We start from the raw sequence: 13,636 nt of genomic DNA on the forward strand, positions 1-13,636 counted from the left end.
GCATTGAGAGCACGCTGAAAAACACTGCCATACGTCGTTGTACGTTGGCTTTAAACGTTGTACTTTTTGGTTGTCCTCAAATTTTTTCATGCTTGAAATTTCACGACGTATGCCGGCGTATGACTCACACGTTCTGCTACGCTGGCCACAAGTTGTATGCACGGTCTGCGATCGTTGACAGACGTCAACACATGCTACTTGTAAGTTAATCATAAGTTGAGACATGCCGAGGTAATGTTTAGCGTACCCGAAACTTATTTCTAACCTATAATTAACGTGTTGTTGGCACGGTACGCGATCGTTGCCACGCATCGACAGACGTTACTTTTAAGTTACTCATAGGCTGAAAGACGTCGGTATAATGGATCGTCCTTGCATCAGCGTCCACGGCCACGGCCAGGACATTTATTTGCAGCATTCTTCAAACTTTTCTTCGGCATGACGAGGATGTTCACACTTCGATGTCGAGCTTGGCTATGATTCCAATTGTCCATCGGCAGCGTCTATTTAAAATAGTCGAGTTTGAGCGTTTTAACACGTTCAGAAGAAACGCTTCAAATTTCAAAACATCAGCGTCAAAAAACAAAGGCGAGTGACAGCAATTTAAATCGTTCATTGTAAACAATGAAAATCGTTGAGTGGTACCGTTTAAAAGTCGTTGAGTGTAAAAAAATCCAATTTTTGAGCGCAAGCGTCTACTTTCAACAGTGGAGATGCAGCCATTTAAATCGTTGAGTGGCAGCCTATGAACCTACCCGTGGACACGCGGACGCAAGGACGATCCATCATAACCCACACCCTCCCCCTCACACTCACCTACTACTGCCAACATGAACAAACTACTACTAATACTAATACTAATACTGATACTGATACTGATACTGATACGGACATCGACTCAAAAAGGAACTCGAAAACACTGTTGGGTTCCCCTTTTATGAGCAGCATTTTTAAATACCAATTCCCAAAACCGCTGGGAACTCGTCTTTATATGGCAGTTGTAACCTAGAAACACATTCATTTTTTTTTTTGTCGACCGGAAGACGTCATTGGAATACTTCTACATACGTCGATGTGTGTTGGGACTACGTAAAGAATTGGTTCAAAGCACGTCAAACATAAGTTAGAAATAAGTTTCGCGTAAAAAAGACATTACCGCGACGTGTTTCGACTTATGAGTAGCTTATAAGTAGCCTTTGTGTACGTGTGTAAGCGTCCACATATCGTGTGTAAAACTTATCCCCATCGCATGCGGAACGTGTGTCATACGCCAAGTACGTCATAAAATTTTGAACATGTTTAAAATTTCTTGACGTACTCTACTTACTACGACGTATGATAGCCTACTTTAGCGTTCTACTCACGTATACCAAACTTACTCATACCGTATTTGACGTGCCCCAACGTTTTAGACACATTTTTCTTGGGTCGGCATACGCTGGCAATATCGCCAAGGTGTGACCGCGATGTTGACACTTCCATTTCTACGGCAGTTATGATTCGAATCGTTGTGCGTCAGCCTTTTAATAGGCTACGTCACGACATCGTCGGCGATGCGTGCAACGCGCTATGCCGAAGTTAGACTATCGTTGGGCATCGGTTGTGTAGGCCGACAACAGGTTCAGCATTCGTTGGTATAAGTTATCTATAACACAATGAAACGTTCTGTGTCCATTACTAATATGTTATGCATATGACCAACTCGTTATGAATACGTCCGAATCTTAAAAAAAAACATCAAAAGTTCAACTTCAGCCAGCGTTTTACATACATTTTAATACGTTGCCATCGCTGGCTAAAACGTCAAGGTGTGACCGGGCCTTAATCACCGGTATAAGTTTTGCGCTCTTCAGCTTCCAAGATCTTTTGACTTCATTTTTCAGATATTGGTATTTCGCCTTTTTTTAATTTCTGTGTTGTTTATGCAAAAATCGTTCAGTACTGACACCTTATTTAGCAATGACATCTTTTCTTTTATGTACCTACATACTATATCCAGTACGTAGTACTATATCCAATGTACGTACTATATCCAGTACGTACTATATAGCACACATCAGTACGTACTATATCCAGTACTTTATCCAATGCTTTGTTTTCTATATTCATGCCCGATACGATCAATCATCAGGTCATACGTGATATACTTGTTTGTCATACTTGTTTTGATATCGAGTTTGTTGATTTCTCATTGTGGCCAGTTTATTATTTCACAACGTATTGGAACACTGTTACTGTGAGTTGGTTTATGGCTTTGATTTTGATTCTCAGGGTGAGATATGCTTTTCAGGATGGATCATCCTCGTTCAGAGTACCATTTCACTAATTTCAGTTCTTCTGCCAATTTTTCATTGTTCGCTATGAATACCTTGACATCATCTATCTACAGTAGATGTGTCACCTTCCCTGTCTCTTTAGACGTTCTCTTATTGTATCTTGGGGTGTATGTATGCCCTTGCTCATTAATGATGTTGCTCAGTGGGTCCAGGGCAGGCAAAACACGAGAGGTGAAAGGCTGTCACCCTAGAAGATCCCACGATATATCTTCACTCCTGATATTTTGCTCTTTCCTTCCGAGTGCTGTATATATCAATGTGGTATTCAAGTTCTCCATTGCTTTCTCAATCAGTTTGATTATTTGGGGGTTGGTATTGTACACTTGCATGCATTTTATCATCCATGAATTTGGGACAGTGGAAAAGCTTTTTAGAGTGGATAGTTGGATTCTTCTCGTATTACAGTTTTTGAGTATGGCCTTGTTTAGGCCTAAGTCACATTTGCCACGGCGGCCGTGGGGTCTCCAAAATCTACGGCCACTAGCAATTATACGGCGGCCGCAGTATTTCCACGGTCACACAATGTAGCAGTCACATATATTTTTTATTTTTCGGGTAGCCGCACGGCATCTATATATTAATACTGAAGGACCAATTTTGTGCTCTCCTAGCGGTCGCGTCACGTTTTTCTCGGTACCGTGACCTGGACTGAAAGAGACTTCGTACCTGTAAGAGTGCATCGCACATAGTGGCAATTGTCAAACTTCAACTCTGAAGCAGAATAAACACTTTTCGTTTTACATTCGTTTACATGGCGATGTGTGACGTCATCGCTGAGAGGCGTCAGGACGTCATGACATCATCGGTTATTTGCTGACACCATTACGTCCGTCGTCAGAACGTTACTGCTGAGAGGTGTAATTACCAATTCCACTCCTCGAAAATAGCGTCTGCAATGTAAAATCCTCTTCTGCACATGGTGACTACCTCAGAATGTGAATTTGACACAAAAAATGAAACAAGAAACATTGTACAGTTGACACCGCTTTATAAATCCACCATGGGACCACGCCGTTTGGATTTATTAACCGGCTGGATTTATTAAGCGGAGAACCTATTTTCAGCCACTGACTGGATAGATAAGACAAAAAGCGAATGTCGTTAAACACTGCTTTATGCTACAAAAACATTGATTTATCAAACGGTGACAAGGGGATTGTTCAAAAGAATCTCTCCAAGGTCGCTTGCTTGGGAGGGAAGGTTTTGCGCAAATGTTCCTTTATTGAATTCATCACGTGGCGGAAATCGGGATGGGCAAAACCTGAGAGCTGCAGAGTCACCTGTCCAATTTGGCGAGTGCCGCCCGCATCTCTGCCGCTGTTGGCATCGGCTCGGGTTCATCGTCGCTTTCTTCCCTTGGCTATTGGGATTCGGGGTCGGAGGGATTTGAGCGGCGGCGGGATTCGAAGTCCGTCACCAGTTGCTGTTGTTGGTGTTTTTTTTTTTCACTCTGCGGCAGCGCATACTACATCAAGCTTAGGTTGAGACCGCGCACGTGCCAAGCAGGTGGATTTATTAAACGGCAGATTTCTCGATGTAAAATTCCGTTCCAACTCATTTTGGTCACAATCAGCGGCTGGATTTTATAACCGTGGATTTATAAAGTGGCGTCTACTGTATCTTCTATCTTCTATCTATCTATCTATCTATCTATCTTCTATATATTAATACTGAAGGACTAATTTTGTGCTCCTCCATGCAGTCGCGTCACGTTTTTCTCGGTACTGTGACCTGGACTGAACGAAACTTCGTACCTGTAAGAGTGCATCGCACAGAGTGGCAATAGTCAAACTTCATATCTGAAGCAGAATAAACACTTTTCGTTGAGATGGGGGCGAGGAGTGGAAGCGGGGGCGGGGGATGAAGAGACGGGGGCAGGGAGTGAAGAGGCGGGGGGCAAGGTAAGCAAATCTTTGGGCAGAGATAAGCAAATTGAAAGCGGGAGACAGGGGAAAATTGGGCGGGAGCTGGGTTGAATTAGGCGGAGTTGAGTGTGAGGGGGTGGACAGGGGTTGGGGGCCCGGGGGCAAGTGGGGTGGGGAATCAAGAGACGGGGAGCGGGGAGTGAAGAGGCGGGGCTGGGGTAATTGGGGCGGGGAGTGAAGAGGCGGAGCCGGGGTAATTACATTTTTGGGCAGGGGTAAGCAAATTGAATGGGGGCAGGGGTGGGGGATGAGTAGGCGGGGGCAAGCACACCCTGTCCAGTCCATGTCCCTCGAGTGTGTGTGAGCTCGTGAGGGTGGTTAAATGAACTGAATCTGTCTGTGACGGGGTTTCAGCTAGTATTTATAAATTGTGGAGACCGAAAACATAGGGGTGCCGTACGGTCTTTGATTTGATGTCGCACGGTGAACTTAGGGCGTTCCTGCGGCGGCCATATAATTTTCAAGGCAGATGCAGGGTGCCCGCAAGGCGACCGCAGGGGAGCCCTAAGGCGAACGTGCGGCCAGACGGACGGCAATGAGTGGGGTTTTTCTTAATTTTTTTTTTTACCAGTTTTTTGTTTCGGCTTGTCGAATTGCTACGGTGAACGTATAAATGAAAAAAGTTATAACTCCGCGGTATAATTCCACGGCGACCCTACGACCTGTAAAAGATAGCCAAACGGCGTAGGGCCACCCTGAGGCCACCACAGAAACTCTGCGGCCGCCGCACGTTTCTGTCAATTCAGAGGGCGTACGGCCGCCGTATCCTCGCCGTAGAGCAAATGTGACTTAGGCCTTAATTGTAGGTTGTGTATTGTTCTGTTCTGCCTCTCGGCCTCCTTGTTGTGTTCGCTGGTGGTGCAACATTTTAGTGCCCCAGGCTAAAATAGCATTCCTTTCCTGCATTATTTCTCTGCAGACTACTGTAGTAGGACCTGTTACCAACTATAGTAAATGAGTACTGCTCTCATATAATATCGTTCTAACTGTAGCATTTTTGCCTGGGTAATGATTGCCGTTATAAGTTTTATGTTGTTGGTAGACATGCTATTGGTCTTTACTTGTGAGATAGTTGGGTTTCTTCAGATTTTGGGATGAGGAAGGTGATACCTTCTTGGGTAAGTTTGTTGAATGCTCGAGTGTAGTGATTGGAGATAGCATCTAGTTTATTTAGCCAGAAGTTTGGAATACCATCTGGGCCATGGATTTTAAAGTTTGGAATTTTTTTGAATTTTATGTATTTAACTTTCTTCATCAAGTATCACTGCCGGTATTTGGCTTAGATGTTTTTTTCGTTTCCATGTGTTGGATCCATTCCTCTTCCTTCTTGTGTTCTTTTACCTTGTTCCTTCTTGTTTCTTCACTAATTTCTTTCCAGAAATTTTCAATTTATCTTTTTTCAGGGGGATTTGATGCATATTGCTTTTGTTTCCCTCGATTGAGATCGAATTTTTTTCTTTTTTGGGGAGGGGGGGGTGGGGTTGAGGTTCTTTTCAACTATCTAGTTTTGTGTTCTCCTGTTGTTGACTTTGTTGTGGTGTTGTTTTTTTTTTTAATCTTCCATGCAATAATCTCTATTTTTCGTTTTTTTTCAGTAACCATTATCTATACAGGTGTTTGTCCTATACATGCATATATATATATATATATATATATATATATATATATATATATATATATATATATATATACATATAGGATTTTCTTCATTGGCTTTGGGCTTTGTTTTCCACTTATGAATCGTTGTATTTGTCCCATTTCTTTTCTCAGTTGTTCTCTCTGTATCATTAGTCTCCGTTTACATTGTAGTGCTTGGTCTCTGTCTGTGGGGCCTGGTTTATTTTTCTTACGGCATTGTTTGCCTGTTACTTTATATTGAATGACCAGTGCCGCCACAAAGCACATAGTATTGATTTCCTTCATGGAGAATGATTTTGGGATCATTATTTTGAGTGCTGGTTTTGATCTCCTTTCTCGTGTTTTTGTTTGTTTTCTATTCTATAGAGGTGTGGTCTTTCCCTGAGTGGTGTCAACTCTTCTTCCAGTCTACACTGCTCATTATCGTCCTTGTCTTCTTCATCTTCTCTGCTCAGTCGTTGTCCCTTATCTTCCTCCTTATTAGTATATACCATTCTGGCTCTTATCCCTTCTGTCTATGGAGGTGTCATCTGGTTTGGGTTAGCGTGTTTGACTAGCCCTCTCTCTCCAGGGGTCGGTTTGCATCATTTATTTCTGTGAGAAGCTTTTCAGCATTTTATTTTGTACACATTTGTTGGGGCAGCCGTTCTTCTCCTCCTGCCATACCTCAATGTGGACGACTCCCATACTCCATGATATGTTCAATGGACATAGTCCACATATTAAACCCTGGGCAGAGAGAAGGCAAATTTTAGCTCATGAACCTTCATGGGTGATCGGGACGATATCCAAAAATCACGAGTAGCAAAGTTTTAAACTAGTTTTTCTCTTGCTCATAATCATTTTGGTTCAAATATCCTCAGGATCCAGATTACTTCGCTTTAGATTGCATAATTTAATCGATTCCAAGGGCCGATAAATCTGGAAGCTGAACAAACCACATTCTCTCAGACAAATATGTTCTGCAAGAAGTTGAAGCCAACTCCTTCTTCCCCTTCTTTTCCAAGGGTTCATATTAAATATTGATCGCTGTCTGGCTGTTATGGGCTGTTGTGATAGAATGTGATAAGCACTGTTAGAGGTCGAGAAATACGTAGATGCTCAGTCTCATGATTCACCATTGAAAACCCATGATAAACATCTATTCCCAACCCCCCCCCCTTTAGGGTTTTTGGAACTCTCAGAAAGCTTTCTCTCAGTGCTGTGTTGGTTGGGGATCAAAGCTCTGCTGGCCGTAACTCGGGATCAGACCAAGATGTACCTAAAACGAGCACAAGTGGTGGAACATCCAAGGTATAATTTTTATTATTATGATTATTATTATTATTATTATTGTTATTGTTTCAATTGTGCTTGTGCATTGTAAATTTAGTGGAGAGTAATGGGAATTGGTGCCTCATAGTAGGGTCGTAGTACTTATTGCATCAAATAGGATAGAGCAGAATGTGGTGCATTCATCTTTGAGCTGTCTAATCTGGGTTTGGTTCTCAACCCGAATCTAAACATTTCAGATTCGTCCTTCACAGGCAGAGAATTATATTCCAAGCTGTGCCATCCTTCAGATGGACAATAAGTTTGTTATCCCACCTACTAGCATTGGTTGGTGGACGTTACAGATCCCATAGTGTCTTCCACAGAGAGTTATTGCCGGGACTCAGAGCAAATTACAGAGCATCAGGCCTGGCCAGCCAGTTCATGAAAGGCTCAAGCCATTGTTTACATTATCTACAAATTTCCAAAGTGTCCTCAGAAGTACTCAAGAAATTTGATTTTAAATGTACCTGCATATGATGTCACCACTCATGGCATGCATTCCACAAAACCTTTGTTGTTGAGACAATGGAAAATGCTGTTTTTAAAACTTATCACTTTCATCTCTGTGAAACAATTATTTTTCTTCACCTCCTTTTCAATGTATTACTCTCACCTGTAATACAAACACAGCACTAAAAGTTAAAACTTTCAATATTCACAAACATCTGAGCTGGGGGAACAAATTGGCTGCATCTCTAAGGTCTCAAAAAACTATAATGTGATGATAATCCCACTTGTGGACAAATTACTACTACTGCTACTACTACTACGACTACATCTACTACTTTCATAGAACACGATACCCTGTGCTGTGTTCAAGTATACACTTAAATTTTAATAAAACAATGATTTTAAACATCGTTTAAAAAACAATAAAAATCCGGAAGTTTAGCTCAACTGAAGCAGTCTTATACAGCACCCTTATACACTGTAATAAGACGATGTTGAGCCACAGTTTGAGATGGAGGCTTTAATGATCACCCAAGAACACAGTGTCAATCGGCGTCATACTTGGCCATATCGGCAGTCTCTTCTTCACCCTAATGCTGTACCCTCTCACATGCCATGCCCCCTCATCATCATCAGCAATGGTATTGATCTATCTCGGGCTATTGGCCCCATAATGATCATTTTCATGGATGCATTTCACAAAGTACATTAATGCAGTACTGCACATATTTTAAAGATGCTAATCACAATCCGAAAAACAAGCAGATAATACAAAATATAATTACATTTCATAACAAAAATGGTTTCGGCAGCAGTAGTGCAATGCCGATCTTGAAAAAGGAACAGGATAGCTGTCCTGCCCACTGCGCTGCCACCCAAGCAATTTGTGAAACTAGCCGAGCAGCCGGCTTCAGCCCAACTCAAGCCACGTAAAATCTTTGTGAAGCAATTCCTCCTTGGCCTTGCCCCAACCACAGTAAAGCACCACCAGCAGTGAGAACATCTCTCCAGCAAGAGATGGAGGAAACCACCCGGCGTTGGCAATGATCCAAGGATGAAGTTCGTTCTCCTTGTAGTTAGACCTGCATGAAGCGAGCGAGTCCACATGTGCCAGTGTGGAGATCTCTGTGTGCAGCATGACACCGGACAGGAAGAAGGTGACCACATCGCCCCAGTTGACAGACACCTTCGATGAAACAGCTCAGTCAGAGTGTTCACCAGCGAGTCCTGAAGCATCGCCAGGCTCACCATCGCCGACACTTAACTGACGATAACCATCATCCAGTTCCATGAATAGCAAGCACAGCCATGTTGTGACATCACGCATGATTGGGGTAAAGACCAAAAAAATCTCATGCAGAAATCAATATGCAGTGCCTATAGAAAGTCTACACCCCCTTTAAAAATTTTCACCTCATGTTGCCTTATAGCCTGGAGTGAAATTGCATTAGATCAGACGTTTTCCAGCTTTATTTACACATCGTAACCAACAACTTTCAAGTGAAAAACTTTTAATAAAAAAATTCAATTGAATAATAATGAATGTCATGGGTCAGGGTCAAGTGTCCAATCAAAGCAGGGTTGAATCAAAGCAGGACATCTTGCTACCTGGTCATCACCATCAGCACTTACAAAGTGGCACTTCTAGTTATGTCTCTTATTATCTCTGCCACTGAAGGTGAAGGAGGTTATGTTTTCACCCCTTTCCTTCTGTTTGCCTGTCTGTTTGACTGTGTACAGGATATCTCAAAAAGTCGGGCACGGATTCGGATGAAACTTGGTGGACAGGTTGGGTGTGTCACAAGGACGAATTGTTTCGATTTTGGTGATGATCTGGATCCGGATCTGACTACTAGAATTTTTAAAGTGATTCTTCAGCATTGAGAGATCAGGCTAAAAATGATATATCGCACGATATCTCAAAAAGTTGTGGACGAATTCGGACGAAACTTAGTGGACAGGTTGGGTGTGTCACAAGGACGAATTGTTTCAATTTTAGGGAAGATCCGAATGCGGATCTGACACGAGAATCATTTAGTTTTTGAAGTGATTCTTCACTATTGAGAGATGGGGCCAAAAACGATACATAGCCTGATGTTTCAAAAATGTATTGGGCCCGATATGTTCTCGTGGATCAGGCATAATGTGGCAGAGGTCTGCGCTCTACCGAGTGCCCTTCTAGTTAATTATGTAACACACCAGTCCACAAACGCCACACAAAGCGACTGGAACACACAAACAAGTCCTGGCAAGGGTCTGCAAACTCTGATTGCTCTATCTCTTGTTTACAAGTGTTACTATGAGAGGGGAGGGGGGGGTGGACACTTATCCAACCAAGATATTCTTGTTTTGTATTTTAAATTAATTTTCTGATATTTGTCGAATTTGTTTTTCATTTGGAAGTTGTGGGTTACTATGTGTAAACAAAGGTGCTAAAAGAGTGATTTAATGCAATTTCATTCCAGGCTATAAGGCAACATCGGGTGGAAATTTTTAAACAGGGTGTAGACTTTCCTTAGGCACTGTACAGCATAGTTCTTGGAAGTATTATGGAGGTGAATTGCGTTTTACAGTGTTCTAGTATATAATTCACTTTAAACAAGAGTGAGAATTCCTTTACATTACGTGTCCCCAACCGATATAATATTTTCCAAGTCCCAAAAGGGCAGAACTCTGCAAAAAATTGATTACAATGTTTGAAAAATTGAAAAGTTTTTTTTTTGAAAAAATTTAAAAGATTTTCAAATAAATTGAAAGTTTTTTTTTTTAATCGATTTTGATTGATTGTCAGGCAGGCAGAGTAAAAAAATATGGACAAATTCAAAGCCAAAGTACTGTTAAACAGCAAACTTGTCTCTCTATTTATGTTCCGATTCATTTTCAAAAATACAACATTCAATTTAAATTCGTTGTTCCTGACCATCATAAACTGAGGATCATAAACTGATAATACAGACAGATCGTCGGACGGACATGCAGCAATTGCCTAAACCTGCTTTTTCCTTTGTGTGAACGGTGTAACAACTAAGACTCCTGGCCTCAGATATTTTCAACCTATTGTGGGGTCGGCCATGAACTAGGTTTGACTGAAGATGATTGGGCAGGAATTAGTTATTTCAGAGTGTTTGCGATAACTCGCCAACTCTCCTGGAAAGTCACCGTGGCATCGTTAATGTCCACCAACTAATGCTGTTACATGGGTTCTCCAGCTCAAATTCCATCCAATGGACGGTGCACACATTGATGCCCTGGCCTGCATGAGAAACAGCAAGATAATGATTAGGGATTTGATCCCAGGATAGACAGCTGAGAGGTAATTACGTTTACCCTTTCTAAGTTATACTGGTAGAGTACCCGCCCCACAGACAATCTTGTTCCAAGCATGTAACATGCTCTTCTGACACATATACCTTTATTTAGGCAGTGTATAGGCAACTGACAGATACTTGAATCGCTCCCGAAAATAAAAAATAAAATAACCCGGCTTAGGCCTTAGTTATTTTATAACTTGGTTTACACAGTTCTTCAGCTAAAATGTAGGGTCGGTAGGTCGAAATATAACTTTAATTTCAATTTTTAGAAATTATATATTTTTATGATTTTTTTTCAGATGTTCCATGGAAAAGACAATAGTACAGGCAAAATGTCGGATGACCTCCCACAAATTGCAACAAAAGCAAACTCAACAGATTTTGATTCCTGAATATGTCCTCAACGACAGAAAAAAGTCCTAAGGGATCCTCCGGGGGGAAAGTCCTGAAATCATGGAAATCCAATATGGCCGCCACCCGGCTTCGGGGAAAATGAGAAAATTGTAAAGATTGATATTTTAATATGTAAATATATGTTTTTCTGCATTCTAATTGTTTCTAGTTATGGTCAGTATATTGATATACAAGAATAATTATAAAAATGTGAAATGTTTTGAGGGTAAAATAAAAAATTATAGCTTTTTTGTCCAAAAATATCAAATTTTTTTGTCCCGAAAAAAAATATTTACCTGATCCTGATTTTGGCTCCTGGACCAAAAAAAAAGAAACGTTGAATACACAAGATGAAATCAAGTCGATGGCAATACTATATAATTATGTAAATCATTGAAACATGACAAAATTCACAATTCCACTCTGGGCAATCATATCTGCCTGACTAAGGTTTCGAAATGAAAATGAATATTCGCATTAAACTCAGAAACTACATCCATTATAAACTTACTATACATGTTGAGAAAAATCAAGTGTATTAAAGTTAGAACTCGACAATGTCTTCATCATTGTCACATGGAGTGTTTGTGCAGCCACAGCCGCCCCTGCAGTTTCCAGAAGCTGGAGTGCACTCAATGTTGTGCTTCTTGCATGTGCATCTCACTGTGCTACATTCAGCCTGGCAGTTGCACCTAATAACACGTAACATCTTTTCAGGAGCTGGAGCTATTGATGTCTGAAGTGGCACAAAACCCTCCTCACACTTCTACCAACCCCAGTCTGTCGGAAGAAGTTCATCTGCACATCCCTTCCATTCTTGGACTTGCAGATACACGCACTGGCTGTGATACTTTGCTGCTTCTGATGTTGGTGGTAACGTCTGTGGTTGCACATGAGAGGAGCTCCAAGCCACCTTGTCCCAGTTCCGCTGATACCGGAGGGTGTCCAGGGTGTCAGTTGACTTTCCGTTGTAGATTATCACCAATGTTTTTTCTCCTGCATCTGCCACATCAGATACGGAAGCTGGATATGTATCAAAAACCTTGGCCTGCTCACGGAATGTGTTGTTTGCTTTGAACCTTTTTAGGGAAGCTTCCTTTCCAATCCCATGAAGACGAGATGTCGTGTCGCACCCAAGAACTGCATGTAGAAACAGTATGTGCTTGCATATGTCTGTACCAATCATTTTCTTTTGAGCCTTGATGTTCCAGATGCGAGGCTTCTTCGTGTTCTTCTTTGGCTCGGGACAAAAGAAGAGGTCATGGGATTCTAAGCATGCATGGTAGCATAGGAGGACAAGGAGGTCTGTGTCATCACCAACTAACACAGTGTTGGTGACAGAAGTAGACTGCACGGCCTTCAGTACAATCAGGAGATCAGCATCCCCTGAGGCATGGTGTTCCTCACAGATCTTCTTCTGAAGCTCTTCACTCAACATAAAAATGAATCGCTGTTTATTCTGCCTATTGGCAAGAAACTATTCCTTCTTCATTGTGAGACGCATGTCAGCTGTAAATGTCACAGTAGTGCCAACATTCCCTTTAGATCGTCTCTGGTGTGTCATGTCCTTCGTGTTGGTACTCTCATAACCATCAAACACGACTATGGCATCTCCGTACTTCTTCGTTACATAATCAGTGTACTGGTGGCATATGTCTCTGTATGAAAATCCACGAGACCATGGAATGCGTTGAACAAGTGCCCCGCCATCCAAAACATACTGTTGCCCATCATTGGGGATATCGGCTGGGACATCGGATCCAAGAAGATCCCAGATGGCATCCCAGATGGCATCAGCAAAGACTGGCTTGTGTGCTTCTTGGAGCTGAAGAGAGGAATCAAAGAGGGCTGGTGGATCGCTGCACAGGTCATATTTGAAGGCCGACTCCAGTTTGTCTGCTGTCTGTGCAACAGTGATCGGTCTCTGGAAGAGGAGTTGTGGGTCAACCTGGACTTGCTCTCCATCAATCTTGACAGATGACTATATGCCGAGGGTGCCAACTTGGTTGTTCCTCTTAAATGTGTACTCGGCAGGTGTTTTCCCATCCATAGATTGCAATATTTTGGCTCCTACAGCATGTGCTGTATCGACATTGATGGTGAGGTGTGCATGAACTCCAGTGGCAATGTTCCTCAGACGTGGATCACTACTGAACGGATTCCGTTCCTGTAAATACTGAAGAGCTGATAGTGTGTCCTTCCAGTCACGAGATTGTCTTGCCTTGGTCATGTCCTTCTTCTGCTCTCCAGTGTTGTAGTTCACACCTGT

General features: G+C 42.0%; 1 protein-coding gene across 1 annotated transcript in view; it reads left to right on the forward strand.

Annotated features, from left to right (window-relative positions):
* LOC147033942 (dedicator of cytokinesis protein 1-like) overlaps positions 1-13,636 on the forward strand; it is a 681,090-nt gene that overhangs the window by 595,922 nt on the left and 71,532 nt on the right. The window contains exon 49 of the mRNA XM_085873660.1: positions 7,066-7,192. Within this exon, the coding sequence (XP_085729786.1) occupies positions 7,066-7,192 (127 nt within the window). The remainder of the gene's footprint in view (positions 1-7,065; positions 7,193-13,636) is intronic.

The sequence above is a fragment of the Eptatretus burgeri genome, chromosome 1 (genome assembly GCF_056783735.1).
Source record: "Eptatretus burgeri isolate ZD-2024b chromosome 1, Ebu_testis_v1, whole genome shotgun sequence".
NCBI classification, from domain to species: domain Eukaryota; kingdom Metazoa; phylum Chordata; class Myxini; order Myxiniformes; family Myxinidae; genus Eptatretus; species Eptatretus burgeri.